The sequence below is a fragment of the Elgaria multicarinata genome, chromosome 10, assembly GCF_023053635.1.
Source record: "Elgaria multicarinata webbii isolate HBS135686 ecotype San Diego chromosome 10, rElgMul1.1.pri, whole genome shotgun sequence".
NCBI classification, from domain to species: Eukaryota; Metazoa; Chordata; class Lepidosauria; order Squamata; family Anguidae; genus Elgaria; species Elgaria multicarinata.
Genome location: NC_086180.1, coordinates 30,054,340 through 30,072,249, shown reverse-complemented (window position 1 = coordinate 30,072,249; position 17,910 = coordinate 30,054,340). Strand labels below are relative to the sequence as shown.

The window sequence follows — 17,910 nt, the reverse complement described above, 5'->3', positions numbered from 1 at the left end:
CCTGGCCCTCTGCGGTGGCTGCGCGGGGCGCCCGTCCACGCCCGCTTGGATGGCATCTTTTGGGGCGCCCTGGAAAGCCTCGTCATGAAGCCTGCGGGGCATTGAAAGCGCATTGTTAGCTCGGGTGGGGGGGTGACTCATTTGGGGCTGAGTTGTTGTTGCTGGTATTGTTGTTGTTATTATTATTCATAATATTTTGTGTGTGTGGCGGGTATCCCTTGGGAAACTAATCCTCCAAGCGAGGAGGAAAGGAACACTCTGTCGCTGTCTCTCCCAACCAAGCATGTTGGGGAAAAGCCCGGACGCCAAAGGTCAGGATGCCAACGGGGAGGCCAGCTGCCTGGGGAGGCAGCGCTGCTGTTCCAGCAGCAGGACTGCGCCCTCCAACTCGCTGCTGGCTGCGTTCCTCCTCTCGCTGGTCTCCATAGCTTCCTGTCTGTATCTGGGGATGAAGACCAGTGACCTTCAGGCCAGGGTCTCTGCCATCGAGACCGCCCAAGGGGACATATCGGTTGCTGCCGCCGCCTACTATCCGCTGACCGGCTCTTCTTTGGATCAGCTGAATTCACTGATGCAGGAAAAACTGGAGCGACTACTGGCTCAGGTGTGGTGGCCTTGCAAACTCAGCGGGGTGGGACTGGGGTATCCCGAGAAGAGACAGCCAGCCAGCTCAGTAATGCCGCTGATGGGACCAGTTGCATATTTATCCCTTCGATCTTAGCCAAAGGCAATAAACAGAAGCATGGGGTGTGTGCACGCACATATGCTACAGAAAGAGAGAGAGAAAGAAAAACCAGGAAAATATTGGAGAAAAAAGAGTGGGGGAAAAGTGAAATAGCCAAATATTTGTGTTGGGAAGTGCCTGAGTAAAGAAATGACAAACACTTTTAGGACTAATTTGATCCACTTCTAGGGATAATTTGGCATTAGGGCTCATCATGGCTTGTCCCTTCAATTCGTTTCAAACACCAGAGAGTCACTCTCTTCAAAACTATTGTTACTCTACAAGAGTACCCATAATAATGGAGAAAGTGCCTCTGAGCATGTACCTTTCCTGAAGTTACTAACTGCTGCACACAGATGAAGTTAGAAGGAAAGGAGGTGTAGCAACCCAAACAGTATGATGCCTGGGACTTTTTCCTTCAAGAAATTAAGCCCTGAACAAAATCTTGAAAAGCCAGAGTTGCTGTGGTGCTCAATGGAGCACGATGTACTAAAGGCAATAAGGGGCATCTATTCTATGAGCTGGGAATAGAAGGCCAGCCTTATAAAATCTGGCATCACTTGAGAAAAAGACACTGGCAACATTCTCAGGGCTGTTTCATGTGTGTTTTAAAATGATGCTGCTCCAGCTGAGTTGTAGGAGAAATCCCTTTACTTCATGGTTAGTCTTGTGGCTCTTAAATGCTTTACTGAGATCCTTCAGAAGATCACAGTGTTCCAGTCTTGAGGCTCAAGAAGCTTATGCAGACATGTGGCTGTAAAGTGTAGATCCAAGTTTCAGTGGGCTGCCAGGACCAGTCCCGAGGGACCATTTGGCAGCAGCTAGAATTCAATTGGCAGCAATTGCTCCTACAATGTGGTAGCATTTGACCTTCATATATAAAATATTCATTGCTCTCTCATCTCTAATTTACAGATATTCACCCCCGAAACTAAGTTTCCTGAATTTATTGTGTATTTCACAGATGCTGTGGGAAAGGGTGGGTGATGGTGTTCACATGGACAAGGCAGAACACCAGTGAGAGAGTGATGCAAAGGAAACCTCACATTTTCTTTGTGTGTGTGTGTGTGTGATTAAGCCATTAGTTATTGTCATAATGAGCAAATGATGTGAGTTGATTGAAATCCAAGTGTGGAAGACATTGTAAGTTAAGTGGGTTATGAAATAGCAGTAAATCATGATTTCACACACACAGGGAGAATATATTTAACACCAGCACTCGTATTCAGTTTCCACCTCAAAGGACTGACACATGGCTTACCAAATTTTCTGTCATCCTCTCTCTCCCCAACAGAAGTCCTATGAGCATATGGCAAAAATCAGAATAGCAAGAGAAGCTCCTCCAGAATGCAACTGCCCACCAGGTAATTGGGAACAGCATGGAAACATTTCCTTGTACTCAGACAAATTTGACACTGCTTTTATCTAGTGCCTGCAGATACATGTTCAATATTGACATATTCCGAATACAATGCTAAGATGTTCTCTTGCTAAGATGATAGTGCTGAACAAGGATTTGAGGAGGAAAATGTAAAAAAGCTAGTTCGCATCTTCTGGACATTCAGGGTTTGACAGTTAGGCTTCAACCCTATACCCATTTACCCGGACTCAGGGACTTATTTCCGAGTACACATATATAGAATTGTGGCAGCCTTAAACTTAGGAAAGATGGTTTTATTGAAATCAGTGATCTTGGCTCTAAGTAGTTTAAATCTGTGCTCTGTGATCTTAAGCATGCATACTAAAAATTAAATCCTGATTAATTCAATGAGAGTTGCTCTCTAGAATCCCTACTTGGGATTAAGTCCCATTGGACTCAATGGGACTTTCTTTTGAGTAGAAATATACAGGGTTGCACTATGCACAGTTGTTTGTGAGTATACCCCATGGAATCTCGTGGGATGTACTTCTGAGTCAACATGCATGAGATAAAGGTTCTATTATTATTATTATTATTATTATTATTATTATTATTATTTATTTATTTATTTATATAGCACCATCAATGTACATGGTGCTGTACAGAGTAAAACAGTAAATAGCAAGACCCTGCAGCATAGGCTTACAATCTAATACTGTAATCCTGTCTACACTTCCTTTGAAAATCCCACCATACTCAGTTGGATTTACTCTCAAGTAAATGTAAATAAGTTCGAGCTACCAATCCTCCAGTTTTAAAGTAAGATGCATTCAAATCAGTGGCAAATACTTCCAGGTAAAGACTGAAATGTTAGGTGAATGAACTGAATGATAACGATGCTAGTATTTCAAAGATGTCTTCATTTACAAGCAGCGCCACACATTCTGACATTTATATAGTATAGGATCGCATATGTGGCTGTTCTCTGCTGCTGTTTGGCTCTTCTGAAAAGAGCAATATGTTAAGCACATCAGGCAGTTCGAAAAGCAGATCCAAAAATGATTTTAGTGTTTGGTTTCAGTTTTCATTAAAGAATACATAAACTTTTGGGTTACTGTTTCCTTCATCATTATAAAGGAATATTTTACCAAGTGACTGCATGTCTTGGGCTGTATATTATTCCAAGGAATAAGAGTTCACTACTGAAATTGAATTAACTTCACTTGAAGTTCTTTTGCAAGGAAATGTTTTTCTGTGAAAATGGGGTTAATAATTTGTCAAAAACTGATTTCCATATTGCCTTTCTTTTGCGGGGGTGTGGGGCGGGTGTAGTACTGTTTAGATAACGTAGCATGGATTTCCCCCCTGCTTTTTGAAGTTATGGGTGAAGTTGTGCTGTTTTTCTTCAAGCTTTTTCAAATTAGTGTGTGTTACAGAATGAGATGCCATTGCAGGTAATTATATATGGTGCACACTTCAACCAAAATGGTATTAACTTAACAACCAGTATGGAATATGGGATAACTATGAGTAAGCTATTTAACTTTCTAGAGTTTTGAGATGTGGTCGGTTTTTCGGGTACTTCTCAGGAACAAGGTCTCCTAGCCTGGGAATTAATACAATTGAAACTCCTAAACCTTAAGCCCCTTTCACAAACCACTCATGCAATTACTAGGGAGCTGCAGGGCCACACTTCTGACCCGTATGTCAGGCATGCTACCTAAGCATGTTGCTTGGCCCCACCTGTAGACAACCATGGATTTGTTTGACCATCCATGAAGACGCCTACATATGAGAAGCTTCTTGTGCATAGGCTTCTTCACTGCAGATGGCCACATTAATATGAGGCGGTCTGGAGGTGGGGTAAGGCACCATGCCCAATGGTGGGGCCTGTAGTGTTGTCTGAACTCTAGTAGTTGCTCTAGGCAGGGGCGGGCAACGTGTGGCCCTCCAGATGTTTTGGCCTACAATACTCATGAGCCCTATTCCACATAGCCAATGGTGAGGGATGCTGGGAGTTTGGGGCCAAAACAAAACCACAAGTTGCCCACCTTTCCCTGCCTAGAGGATGACTGAAATTGAGAGCTGAGGGCCATTTCACACTTTATATAGGCAAATCACGTTTTCCACTGTGCATAGGGTCAACAAAAATCTGCTGCCAATTGTGTCTCTCTGAAGAGTATTCATGTATGCTATAAATATTTACAGTTCTGTGTTGTCAGATTCATGCTTCATATGTTTAGATGTGTACTTGGGCTACACTGAAAATGCAATGTTTGAAATGATAGTTAGTATTGATATTTGAGCTCCTTATTTAACAGTATTGACATCTATCTGTAATTAAGCCAAAAAAGACACATATTTTGGTAAACACATTGGTTGTATAGAAGAAAAGACAGAACAAGTGAGACAACTCTGTTTATTGTCCAACTAATGTTCAAACTGCAGAAGCTTAAACTTGCAAGTTACACACAACTCATCTTCAAACAGAGCTGTCTCAATAAACAATTGTTACATGGCAGGTCATGTTATCCTAGCATAGTTAAGCAGACTTGATTATTTTTATTTTTTATAAAAAGCATCTTTTAACATTGTTTTGAACAGCCATTTCTCAAACAGTGTTCTGCGTAACAGAAAAAGTCAAATAAACTCAAATAAAATGTGTAAGAACAGAGGTAATACAGGGACAAATTTTGGTATGTTCCTGGTGGTTCCTGAGGGCATGTTCCTGGTGGTTCCACCTGGACCTATGGTCCAATTGGAGTCCACCAGGAGAAGAGCCTTCAGTGTGGTGACCTCCTTCCTATGAATTCCCTGCCTTTGGAGGTCAGGCAGGCATCAACGTTTCAAGAAGCTTTCCTTGAGTGACTGGTTTAACAGCACTTGGTTTTATCAGAACTCTATTCTTTATTCTTTTTAGAATAATTACTTTTAATATGGTGCCTTTATTTATTTTTTATTCTGTCTGTTGTTCACCACTCCAAAATCTTTTGGATGTGGAGCGGTTTATAAATATTGTAAAGAAAAAAGTAAAATAAAAATAAAATATTCCATAGGAACCGGTTTTACTCCATCTAGAATACACAGACATTTTATCAGGCTTTGGCTAATATGTGTGTGCAGGAAATACTTTAGGTAAAGAATGCCCTAAATGGTATGATCTCACATGAGACATATTTCTTGAGGCTGAAGCACTAATACTACAGTTGCTCTCCATTCATATTTATCACTAAACCTAATGTGTATTATTAGCTATAGTTGCTGAATGAGAACTCTTGCTCTACCTTCAAGTTCAGACATATCCTCTTTGTACAAATATGTTTGTTACGTATTGTGCTTTTCTTCTTTGCCACCACTAGAGCTCCACATTATACCAACTATTACCTGAGTATCCTCTGTTTGTATATTTTTTTAGTACGATTGAATCAACTAGATTTATAAGCAGGAAAGACACATCCCCAAATAATTTAGAAAAGCACATGCTAAGAGACAACATAGGCCAGGGATGGAAAACTGTCAAGATGAGGATAAAATAAGATGAATAGAATGTTAAAAATAGTTTACAAGGATGTCTTAAATTGTCATGGGCTGAGAAATAAGGGAAGGCATTCCTATTATTATTATTTTATCAGTAGTCATTCTGAAAACAGGCTGATTGTATCTAAAAGTTGCATATGCAAAGCTGCTGCATTTCAGTACATGTAAATTAAACTTATGGTCTCAGATTAAATCGAAATGATCAGGTGTCCTTTCCAAAAATAACATTTTTGACAGTTCCCTGTCAGGACAAGGATTCAATGAACATTTGAATAAACCCCCTACAGCCAGTACCGCTTTATCTCAGCTGAAGGTGCAAGAGGCAGATTGAGGAGAAATCCTGTACAGCCATTGTCCATTCTAATAGCTATTCCCTGCATAACCTTCCCTTGTTCAAGGTAGTCAGTAATAATGCTTTGTGTGTGCCGAATTTTCTAAGTCAGATTAATTGTATTACCTGTTGCACTAGCAAACAAATGCTTATGAGTGATTTTACCAGCTGCTTGCACTAACATATGCAAACCATGCCTGCTTTCCAGGGATTTAACCCTAACATTGCAGACAGCACAAGTGTTTTAGGTCTGGGTGCTTTTAAAGGTAAAAAGAAAAAGGCCAGTGTGTCATCACAGATGATCAAATGCAGATTCAAATCCTTGTTTACTCTGAAGCTCATTCAATGGCTTTGGGCATGATACTATCTGTCAGCCTGATTTATCTCATATGAAACTAAAATGTTCCTTTTGAAAGGGGCATTTAATAATTAAAATTAATAATAAATTCCAGAGGAGTAGCCGTATTAGTCTGTTGCAGCAAAAACAACGAAGAGTCTTGTGGAACTTTAAAGATTAACAGACTTATTCTGGCATAAGCTTTTCTGGACAGTCTTCTTGGGACCACTTTTGTGTTTTGTAACACGTATGGGGCAACAGTTAAAACCAGGGGAACTGTTGCACCAGTGTGTTTAAAGTGTTTGCCCAGCTCCATCAATATTCAGTTGTGCATTAATCTGTCAAAGGACAGCTGCTTTCCTTGCTACAAACTGGACCAGATTGTTCACATATTGAATAGATTTCAGGACAATTTGATGATGTATGAAAGCTCCATAATTTCCTTCTAGCATTGTTTATGAAGAAAGCATTGGAGTAAGTCTGGTTAGTTGGATTTCTCTTTTGTAGCCCATGGAATGTTCAGGTAAATAAGAATGGAATTATGGGAACTCTATTTGCTATTGTGGTTTGAAGCCTGTCTGATGAATAATAGTTATTCATGTTTGAATCATATTTTAAATCAATTCTTTGCCCATGGGTGGGCAACTTGTGGCCCTCCATATGTTTTGGTCTACAACTCCCATCAGCCCTAGACAGCATAGCCAATGGCAAAGGATCATGGGGGCTTTTAAAAATATAACCGCTGTTGATTGCTGGACTGGAGAACGGCCTTTCCCATGACAGAAGGTTATTACAGCTGGGATTGTTTAGTTTGGAAAAAAAGAGGCTAAGGGGAGACATGATAGAAGTGTACAAAATTATGCATTGTGTGTAGAAAGTAGATAGGGAGACATCTCTCTCTCTCTCTCTCTCTCTCTCTCTCTCTCTCTCTCTCTCTCTCTCTCTCATAATACTAGAACTGGGGTCATGCCACAAAGCTGATTGGTGGGAGATTCAGGACAAATAAAAGGAAGTGCTCCTTCACACAGCACTTAGTTAAATTATGGAATTTGCTAAGACAAGATGTAGTGGCTTTTAAAGGGGGTTAGGCAAATTCCTGGAGGAGAAGGCTATCAATGGTTACTAGTCTTTCTGACTCTATGTTACCTCCAGTATCAGAGGCAATATGCACCCATCAATACCCAGTTGTGCATTAATCTAGCAAGAGACAGTTATATCAGTTGCTAGGGAACATGGTGAGAGGGTACTGTTGCATTCATGTTCTGCTTGTGGGTTTCCCATGTGGAGCTGGTTGGCTATTGTGTGAACTGAATGCTGGACTAGATGGACCCTTGGTCTGATCCAGCATGGCTTTTCTTAGGTTCTTTCTTTTGTACTGACAGTATTCTGATATTTAAAGAAAAGATTGAGTTTCATATTCTCTCTGGCAAACTCAATCTTGTGACTCTCTGTAGAAAAGGATTGATCTCTGAAGGTTGAAGAACTGGAAGAAGTCTGAGCCTGCTTAATGTGAGATATCTACCCACTTGTGATTCTCCATGGCCACATAATGGTTTTTGAGAGGCATTAACACTAGAAGAAGACAGTCATATTCTCTCTTGTCCTGCTTCCCATGTGGCTCCTTTTAATCAAATACTTCAATACTGCCTAGAGTAAGTACTCTTTTCACTTATAAAGGACCTCCCCCACCTAACCTTGAACCATTCTGTGAAATCTGGATTTCCACCAATGATGTATGTCTTATTTATTAACTATTTCCTTTTCTCCAATTACATACACTGAAGAGAATGTTTAATCAACAGATGGCAATAATTAGGCCTTTTGTTTGTATGAAGCCAAAGCTACATGCTACAAGAAAGTCAGTTGAAATCGTCTCCAAGGTTGCAGACCTGTGCACACTTATGTGACAGTGATCACTATTAAAAACAAGCAGACCTTATGTGACAGTGTCACCTTATGTGTCACACACTTATGTGACAGTGATCACTATTAAAAACAAGGAGACCTACCTCCTAGGATTGCACAACAAATAATATGTAAATGAAGACAGGCATTTTTCCTTTTCCTTTTTGGCACACTGTACAATACAATATTTTACTTACTACATGTGGTGCGTGTTAGATTTAGGAATATAGGAACCTGCCTTATATTGAGTCAGACCGTTGGTCCATCTAGTCTTTTTGACACAGAAAGGCAGCAGCACTCCAGAGTTTCAGGCAGGATTTTTTTCCAGCCCTACCTGGACGTGCTAGGGATTGAATTTGGGATGTTATGAATGCAAATCATGTGCCCTACCACTGAACTATGTCCCTCCAATACATTTAGTTTTGCAACTTCACACGGTGCGACCATTAACGTTAGAAAAATGCCATCCTGTTCAGTAATGGTGTGCAAACTGGTGGGCATAGTGTGATTTACTTTCATTTGATTTTTCTCTCTCTTGTATTCCAGACCTTCCCCCCCCCCCCACAAAAATGTAATCACATTGGTTCCAATTTCTTCAGTAAAATCAGGATTTATTCAAAGTCACAATCGGATTTAGGAAGCTGCCTTATACTGAGTCAGACCATTGGTCCATCTAGTCTTTTCGACACTGTGCTTAAAATTTGAACTTTTAAGCTGCAATCCTATGCACAAATAAAGCCCCATTAAACACAGTGGTAATTACTTATGAGTAAATATGCATATTATTGCAGTATACACACAGGCTGCCTGCATGAGAGTTGCATGTCAGGCAGAAATTGGCAGTTAACATTTTTGTTTTTGTTTTTTGCCTGGTATGCAGTTGTTAAAGGCATAGGGCTTTTCTACATGAAGTATTTATTGTACATGCAACATTCCATATTCACAGTTGTTTAGGGTTCTTTAGATAATGTTGTGACCCTCCAGTTTCACTTCTGGGTCTAAAGAGCACTTTCTGTGAATTATTTTAGAGGAAGGAAAATGTGGCACTTAATTGTGAAAGTGAAAGAAAACGCTTTTTTATTTGTTTATTTGCGCTCTTCTACTCTACCATAGTGCCACCTAGAGCTTATGCAGTGGAAAAGCAGGAACAGAAATGCTGTTCACATACTGCTCAGTTCTCAATTCTGCAACAAAACCGAAAGTAGATACAGTGGGCTAACAGCCAATTAACAGCTTTAAAAGCAAAACACATAGTCTTAGGTTAGTATCTGAAGATAGGTTAAGATCTGAAAGTTTAAATAACTACCATACCTACAAATCACCAGTGCAATAATAAAGTTATTTTGCAGAAGTGAAGGTCTTGGAACCCACTCTCTATTATATATAGAAATGACAGTGTAGTAATTGATATTTTTAGATCTGTTCTTGTTCCATTGAACCCGATGACAGAACACCTATTGATTTCAGTGGAAACAATTGTACAGGAAGCTCACCCAGCAGCATATGAACAAAACTGTGAACACCCTATTCCCCGGTCCAATGGTCTGTGGTAGCAAAAAAATTTAACCTTCTGAGATGAACATATGTCTTCTTGAAGGTTGCCAACAGTTTGAAGGGAAGATTAAAAACGTGGAAACCCTCAAATGGGATGAGTCAGCCTGCAGCAGATCCTGAGCTCAGTATGTGACCACTTAACTTAGCAGGTTTACAAACAGCTTTTATGTAACACAGTGGGTGAAGTTCCATACAGTTCTTCGGTGTTCCTGTAACTTAAAAAAGGTTCATTTTTTAATTTCTGGAGTGAGGGATGGTATACTAATTTCTGTGGCATGTTGCTGTTTAGATCACTTTCCTTCCTTCGTGTCAAAGTAGCTGAACAACACCAGCATTTAAAAAACCCAGCCTGCTATTTCTAGACTTTTTTTAAAAAAAAAATACCTGTAGCTTGGAATAATTTCCGGTCTGTAGGCGCTGTCATCATTCTGAATTGCCTCTTTCTTTCACCATCTGCATCTATTTTGTGCTGCTCCTCAAAGATTCCCATAGTTTTCCATTTGAAGTGTTCCCATGCTTACTGTGCAATTTGCCATGGTGAAGCTATCAAGTCTGCTTCAGTGCTGTTGTATGAAAATGCATAAAGTCAAGTAAACATTACAGACAAGGCGAACTTGAAATGTTAGCTTGGCATGTTTTACTTTCTTAGTCTATATTTAAATGGAAAGGAAACTGGTATTATGAAGATTCTGTATTGCTTTGATTTAGCTGATTGTGGCATGAATGGGTAAAACTGCCATAGTGAATTCTTCGGGTTCATCTACACCAAGCAGTATATTCCACTATGAAAGCGGTATGAAAGCGGTATTTAAAAGGCACACTATTGCTTTATAGCAGTATTGAAGTGCACTGACAATTGTTGGGGCCCGTTGACACATTTATTTATTTATTTATTTATTACACTTATATACCGCCTCCATAGCCAGGACTTTCTGGGCAGTTTACAGACACATACCATATTCAGGTTTCATACCACTTTATAATATCTTATATCCTGCTTGGTGTAGGTGTGTCATGGGCCCCAACATTTCTTAGTGCACTTCAGTACCACTATAAAGCAGTAGTGTGGCTCCTGGCGTTTATATACCAAGGAGCCTTTCCTAAAATAACAAAGGAGAAAACAGCAGGGGAAGAGGTCAAAGAAACAGGGATGGGGAGTGATGAACGTAAGAAAATGCACTTGCACCTACTTTAAAATTAGGAATGGATAAGGAATGGAGATCTGGACTATCAGTAAATTCTTTGTGGATGCTTCATTTTATAACAATTGTCACAACCTATGTAGGTGTGATAGGCATTGGTCTGGATCCATTGGTGAGGGGGAGCGGGATTGGGCTCCCTGCTCCCCCACAGTGAGGATTCCTATAAGGGATCTTGGAGAAGTGGTACCAAGACCAGACCTGCATGGGGGCTGTGAGCTGGCCATGTCTATGGTGGTGGCAAAGGGTTCACACAAGAGGAATTGGTCAGCAGGCAGGCTGGCCGCTTACAAGATCCATGCCCTATGCCGCTGCCAAGCCTATTCAAGTGAGTCAATAAAAGTTGTGGCCAATTTATTATCCCAGCTATGCCTGTGTGTCTTATTTGTTCTTGTCCCTTCACCAGCCGGACCCAATTAAGTGCTGCCCATACAAGCAACACACATTTTGAGAGGGGTGTGAAAGAAGAGTGCGAGAGAGGTGGCATCACATCTGTGTTCAGTGGGGCAGTTCCAGGCCTAAGGAACAGCAAAGGAGAATGGATGCAGCTCTGGTACAGAGCAAGAGATGGGGTAGCTAAAGATGATAGTCACAGGTCCAGCAGTCATGGCCAGGATCAGAGACATAATGAGGAAAAAGTGCCAATACCGCCCAGAGAGCTTTGGCTATGGGGTGGTATATAACAACAGGTGTAGGGCAAGCCACAGAGAGCTTTAAAGGTAAGGACAAAGAGTTTGTACAGAAGGGGATAAGAAAGGGAAGGGATTTGAAGAGGAATACCACATGTTTGAAAGGAGAGACAAATGATTGTGGATTGGAGATATGTATGGAGTGTGAAACAGTAAGGTCTAGTAGTCAAGGTGGGAAAGGATAGGAACATGAACCAGCGTTTTAGCTGAGGAGGTTGAGAAGAATGGGTAGATTTTTTATAATGTTGAACAAGAAACAGGGATGGAGAGTGATGAATCTGGTGCCCTCCGTATGTGTTGGCTGACAACTCCCATCATCTTTAGACAGCATGGTCAATAGTCTTGCTGGCTGGGCATGATGGGAGGTGTAGTCTAATACATATGGAGAACACCAGATTGAGAAGGCTGTACAAGAAGTAGCAACATGACTTTGCAACTGGTGTAGAGCCAGGTGATGTAGTAATGTTGCTTGGCCAGAGAAATAGCAAAGGAGAAGGAAGAAAGCATGAATTTAAAAGTAAACAAACTTTTTCAATTTCCTTCAAAGGCATTATTAAGTACGCAAATGCTACTTTAATTTTGTTAAGAGATTAGGGGCTGCTTTAAGGTGCAGCAATTTGCTGGAATACACACAGGGATAGACTGTTGACGATGCAATACTATAGCAACACATTTCTAATTTTCAGTGTTCCGTAAAGATTGCTTCCTGAAGCATTACAATTAAGAAGACTCAAACAAGAGAGAAGAAATCAATTTCAGGGATTAAAACTGTCCAGAAATTGATAGCAGCAGGGTATTGTTACTTTATTATGACCCAAACCAGACAGTGTACAGAAACTCTGTATAGGAGGGGATGAATTAGGAGTTGCAAGTACAAGGAGCCTGGAACCAAAACCAGTAAGATTACAGTGTCCACCTACCTTATTGACACAGCTATTCTGGTGCTTTTTTCCCATTCTCAACTCTTAAATTGTAATGATTTTCCTTAATTTTATGGGGGTTTCCCATCTGTACTTTTAAGCTTCCTAAGTAAAGATGTTTATTGATGTGCAGTAGTGTACAAGCTTCTCCTTACTTCTTTTAAGGCTACTGCTTCTTTCCTCCACAGTAGAAATAAATGGGCTTTATTGGCTAAGATAAAAACCTTTTAATTCTGTTTGCCATGGAGGAGAAGTAATGTTGAAAGGAATGTAAAGATGACATGACTGAAAGCTCTAGCTTCCAAATATAGCTGTGTTGGTAACACTGTCATCTGTAGGGAATTACACCCAGTGCAGTTTTAGGTTAGAATATCTGTTTGAACTTTTCTGTATTTCCTCTGCTTTTGCAGACAGATTTTGACCTAACTTCTGATTTCAACAAAAGTCCAAACAATTAATCTGAGTGTATGAGCTTTATTCTTATTACAGGTCTATATGGGAAAAATAGAACTTTGATCTCTCTACATCTATGCACTACATGCATGGTTGTTGCTGTTTCAGTTTCTCTCTCTCTAAATTCTTCAAGTAGAATTTCTGTTGGATTTAGCTACCTTAACTGAGGCGTCCATCACATGAGGATTGTACCCTAAATTTCTCTCCCTCTCTCTCTCCCTTCCTCTCTCTCTCAAATACACAGAAAGATGTTGCTGAAATGAAAGTTGTTGTTTAGAAGGTCAGGCTAAGACTAAGGACATCTGAGGCATGGCTAGAAGAGGTGATATCCCGGGGATCGTCTGGGATCATCCCTGTGATCACCCGGGATCATCTCTGTGTATCCACATGACGCACAGGGGATCCTGGGGTCAGGGAGGCATGGTCCCTGGGATAGCTGGGACAGCTTTAATCTTGGCTTTTCCTGCAGTCCCAGGATTGTCCCGAGACCACGGGATGTGTGGGCTGCCATCCTGGTTTGTTCTGGCTCCTCGTGAGTAAATGCGAGGAGCCCGGAATGGGAGGGGGAGAGCCATTGAGTGTGGGTTAATGTGTTGTGTTAACCCAGCTTCTGTCTGCATGATCTTGACTCTGCATTTCTCAGGTACAGGTTGCTCATGCACAGCATACAGGAACTTACTACCAAGTAGTCATGAATTGGATCTATCTGCAACACTTTAAATGCCCTTGTTAGGTTGTAAGATCAGGGTTAACATTACCATGAAGCAGCTGGCATCAGGCACTAGACTTTGGGGGTGGGACTGGGGACACCATTAGCTTGCCTCCAGTCTTCATCTCTTTTTATATTAAAAAAAGTGAACTGTAGTTGAGGGTGACAATGGTAGCTTCATTTTTATGTTTTGCTTCAGGTGCAAAAACGTCCAAGACCAGAGTATATGAAGGAATAAAATAATTGCAGCTTCTTTTTAAAGCTGCTTGAACATTTTGTCATTTCCTTAGCAAACACCAGTCCCAATCGTCCCTGCTACAGGGATTTTTTCTTTTAAAAAAACAAACAACAGCAAGCTTTTGTCTTTCTTTCCCTGGATTATTTTGTTTGATTAGCCTCTAAATCTCTTGCAGTGTAGAAACCTTAATGAGGCCTATAGAACCGCATGCTTTGGAAATCCAGTAGAGTATGCACTGGAAAAATGCTTTCATATCTGTGGTATAGACCGATGTAATGATTCTGTGACTTGAAGTACTCAGCTAGCACAGAAAGCCAGAACAGTTTGGAATTCTCACTGCTTTACATTTATGACCCTGACAGCTACTTTTATTAATTTATTTATTTGTTACATTTCCATTCTGCTTTCTGGGCAGTTCAAAAAATACAACCCATGCTTGAATGCATAGCATGGAATTATCAACTGAGCTGCTGGAATGTATGAAGGAGCACACTATTCTATGATCTGCTGAGTTACATGACATGACATTGTAATTGAGGTAGGGCATCCCTGCCTTTCCTGGACCATTACTGTATTATTAGCTTTTTTCCCTACACGTTCTTCTGCTTCCACTCAGTCCTCCACTGACCCTTCACAACCCTTTTGCCACGTGTTCCTTGTTCTCTCATGTCCTCCATTAGTGTTGCAGTCTTCTGCTCTCCCCCTTCCCTCCCTTCTGGCAGGCCGATAACTGCTTGATATACAATGCATATCCATGTTGGAAAATATATTTGTGTTTTCACGATGTCTTGCATGCTTTGTTGTTTGTAGTATATAAAAATCTGTACATGAAAAAATCCCCTCTGGAAATGTGCTCATTAGGTTAGGTTATGAGTAACTGTAGTCAGTTGGTAAAGACACACCAGGAATCACACCTGAGGGAACAAGAGCCAAAGTTCATAGTACTATGACAGTGCATTATCATGTCTGTCTATATGTTTTTATCACTTTGAGTGCTTCTTTGCCCAAGTGGATATTACATGGACTTATCATGTCTGTTCTATTCAACTCAGTCTATGGTTTGAAGGGAATACTTCCTTGTTTACCAGTTCAATTTTATCAGTTCTGCTTTTAAACATGCTACAGTCTCTCCCATTCTCAAAAAACCCACTCTTGATCGACTATCCCTTTCTAACTACCGACCTGTCTCTCTCTTGCCCTTTGTCTCAAAGATCCTGGAACGTCTGGTCTACTCTCGTTGTCTTGACTTTCTCTCTAATAACTCTGCTCTGGATCCCTTTCAATCTGGCTTCCGTCCTTTGCATTCCACTGAAACAGCCCTTACCAAGATCACCAACGATCTTCTTACTGCCAAGTCTAAAGGCCATTATTCCGTTCTTATTCTCCTTGATCTAACCGCAGCCTTTGACACGGTTGATCACGATCTTCTCTTAGATTCCCTCCATGACCTTGGACTCTGTGGCTCTGTCTATAACTGGTTCGCCTCCTATCTAGAGGGTCGCTCTTTCAGCGTGTCGGCTAACGGCAGCTCGTCCTCCTCTTTTCCCCTTTCTGTTGGGGTTCCGCAAGGCTCGGTGCTTGGCCCGTTGTTGTTCTCTCCATACATGCTGCCCTTGGGTAAGCTTATTCAATCTCACGGCCTCCAATATCACCTGTATGCCGACGATACACAATTATATCTCTCATCTCCGGAACTTTCTCCTGATGTTCACGATCGTATCTCGGCATGTCTTTCAGATATCTCAGCCTGGCTGCTTCATCGTCGTTTGAAACTTAATATGGCAAAAACTGAACTGCTTGTTTTTCCTCCTAAATCTTCTCCTCACCTCTCATTCTCTCTTACTGTCAACGATGTCACGCTTACTCCGGTCAAGGAAGCTCGTAGTCTTGGCTTTATATTTGACTCCTCGCTCTCCTTTACTCCTCACATCGAGGCAGTAGCTAAATCCTGTCGTTTCTTCCTGTATAATATTGCCAGGATTTGACCATTTTTGTCTGTCTCTTCTGCCAAGACGCTTGTTCATGCACTGGTTATCTCTCGGTTGGACTACTGCAACCTTCTTCTCTCTGGCCTTCCTTCGTCTCACATCAGTCCGCTGGTCTCTGTCCACCACTCTGCCGCTAAGATCATCTTCTTGGCCCGCCGCTCTGACCAGGTCACTCCACTTCTGAAATCTCTTCATTGGCTTCCAATTCACTCCAGAATCCAATATAAACTTCTCCTGCTGACCTTCAAAGCTCTTCACGGTCTAGCTCCTGCCTATCTCTCCTCTCTCATCTCACACTATCGCCCCGCTCGTGCTCTCCGCTCCTCTGATGCCATGCTTCTCGCCTGCCCAAGGACCTCCACTTCCCTTACTCGGCTCCGTCCTTTTTCTTCTGCTGCCCCTTACGCCTGGAACGCTCTTCCAGATCACTTGAGAACTACAAACTCAATCACTGCTTTTAAAACTCAGCTAAAAACTTTTCTTTTCCCTATAGCCTTCAAATATTGAGTTTGTTCTGACTCTATACTGTTAGCTTCACCCTACCCGGTACCTGTTTACACTTCCCTGTGCCTGTTTGCATTCTCCTTCCCTCTTTATTGTTTACTACAACTTATTAGATTGTAAGCCTATGCGGCAGGGTCTTGCTATTTACTGTGTTTTCTGTACAGCACCATGTACATTGATGGTGCTATATAAATAATAATAATAATAATAATAATAATAATAATAATAATTTTATTGAACTTCAAAGGTCAGTCTACATTAACTGAACCCACCTGCCACCTGCTTACCTTTTTTGAATAAATAATAAACTAAGTTCCAGGTCTTGAGCCACGCTTATTTTATCTTGCAGAATCAAAGGTTCATACTAAGGAAAACTTAAAACAGCCCTCTCTTATAGGGAGGATCCATTCAGCAAAACAAGGTTTAGTTTAGTTGTTGATTCAATACGAACAATTCAGCAAAGGTAAACTGTGATATGAGGCTTCAGGTCTAGCATACTTACTTGGGCAGAGCTCAATCCTATAGAAATAATCAATGGGACATTATTTTTGAATAAATATGGTTAGGCTGGGCAGTAAAATCAATATAATAGGGTTTATTTAATCCTCATTCCCAGCTGTAACCAAGGCCACAGCTAGACCTAAGGTTTATCCTGGGATCATCCAGGGTTCACCCCTGCCTGAGCTCTAGATCCCCTGTGTGTCACAAAGGCAGGAGCCACACTACTGCTTTATAGCAGTATTCAAGGGCACTGACAACTGTTGGGGCCCATTGACACATACCACATACTGCTCTTATACCGCTTTCACACCGCTTTCATAGTGCAATATCCTGCTTGGTGTAGATCTGGTCCTAGATGAACAGGTTTGACCCCTGGACGATCCAGGGATAAACCTTAGGTCTAGCTATGGCCCAAGTTCAAGAATGTACAACTGAACTTGCTCACATTCATCCTTTTCTACTCCTGTCTTTCCCTTCTTTCCTTCTGTCTTCACCACTGTCAATTTTAGACTATAAACTCCTTGCGGGGGGGGGGGGGCAGGGAGTCTTTTTTGTGCTTAAGAAAATCTCTAAAGTGCTATGTACACTAATGATATAATAATAATAATAATAATAATAATAATAATAATAATAAGAAGAAGAAGAAGAAGAAGAAGAAGAAGAAGAAGAAGAAGAAAAAGTGACTAAGGTTGCTGTTGTATAACCATTCACCCAGAAGTAAGACCCATTGAGTTCAATGGCACTGGCTTCTGAAAAAGCACTTATAGGGCTGTATTATAAATTCCCATCACTTTCAGTGGTTCAAGCATTTTCACTGGCTTAAAGGATGTCTTAGGTTGTGGAAATACATTCAATGCAGTGTTTCTCACAATTCTATCAGGGGCACTGAATATTCTGTAGTGGTAGGTAAGCACTCACTTTAAGGTTAAAATGTGTCCACAGGCATTAAATTACTAGTTAC

At 41.0% G+C, this 17,910-nt stretch overlaps 1 protein-coding gene across 1 annotated transcript in view; it reads left to right on the top strand.

The window, feature by feature from the left end:
* Window positions 1–217: 217 nt before the first annotated feature.
* COL25A1 (collagen type XXV alpha 1 chain) overlaps window positions 218–17,910 on the top strand; it is a 316,152-nt gene continuing 298,459 nt past the window's right edge. Inside the window, exons 1-2 of the mRNA XM_063136097.1 lie at window positions 218–604; window positions 2,019–2,088. Coding sequence (XP_062992167.1) covers window positions 284–604; window positions 2,019–2,088 — 391 coding nt within the window. The 5' untranslated portion in view covers window positions 218–283. The remainder of the gene's footprint in view (window positions 605–2,018; window positions 2,089–17,910) is intronic.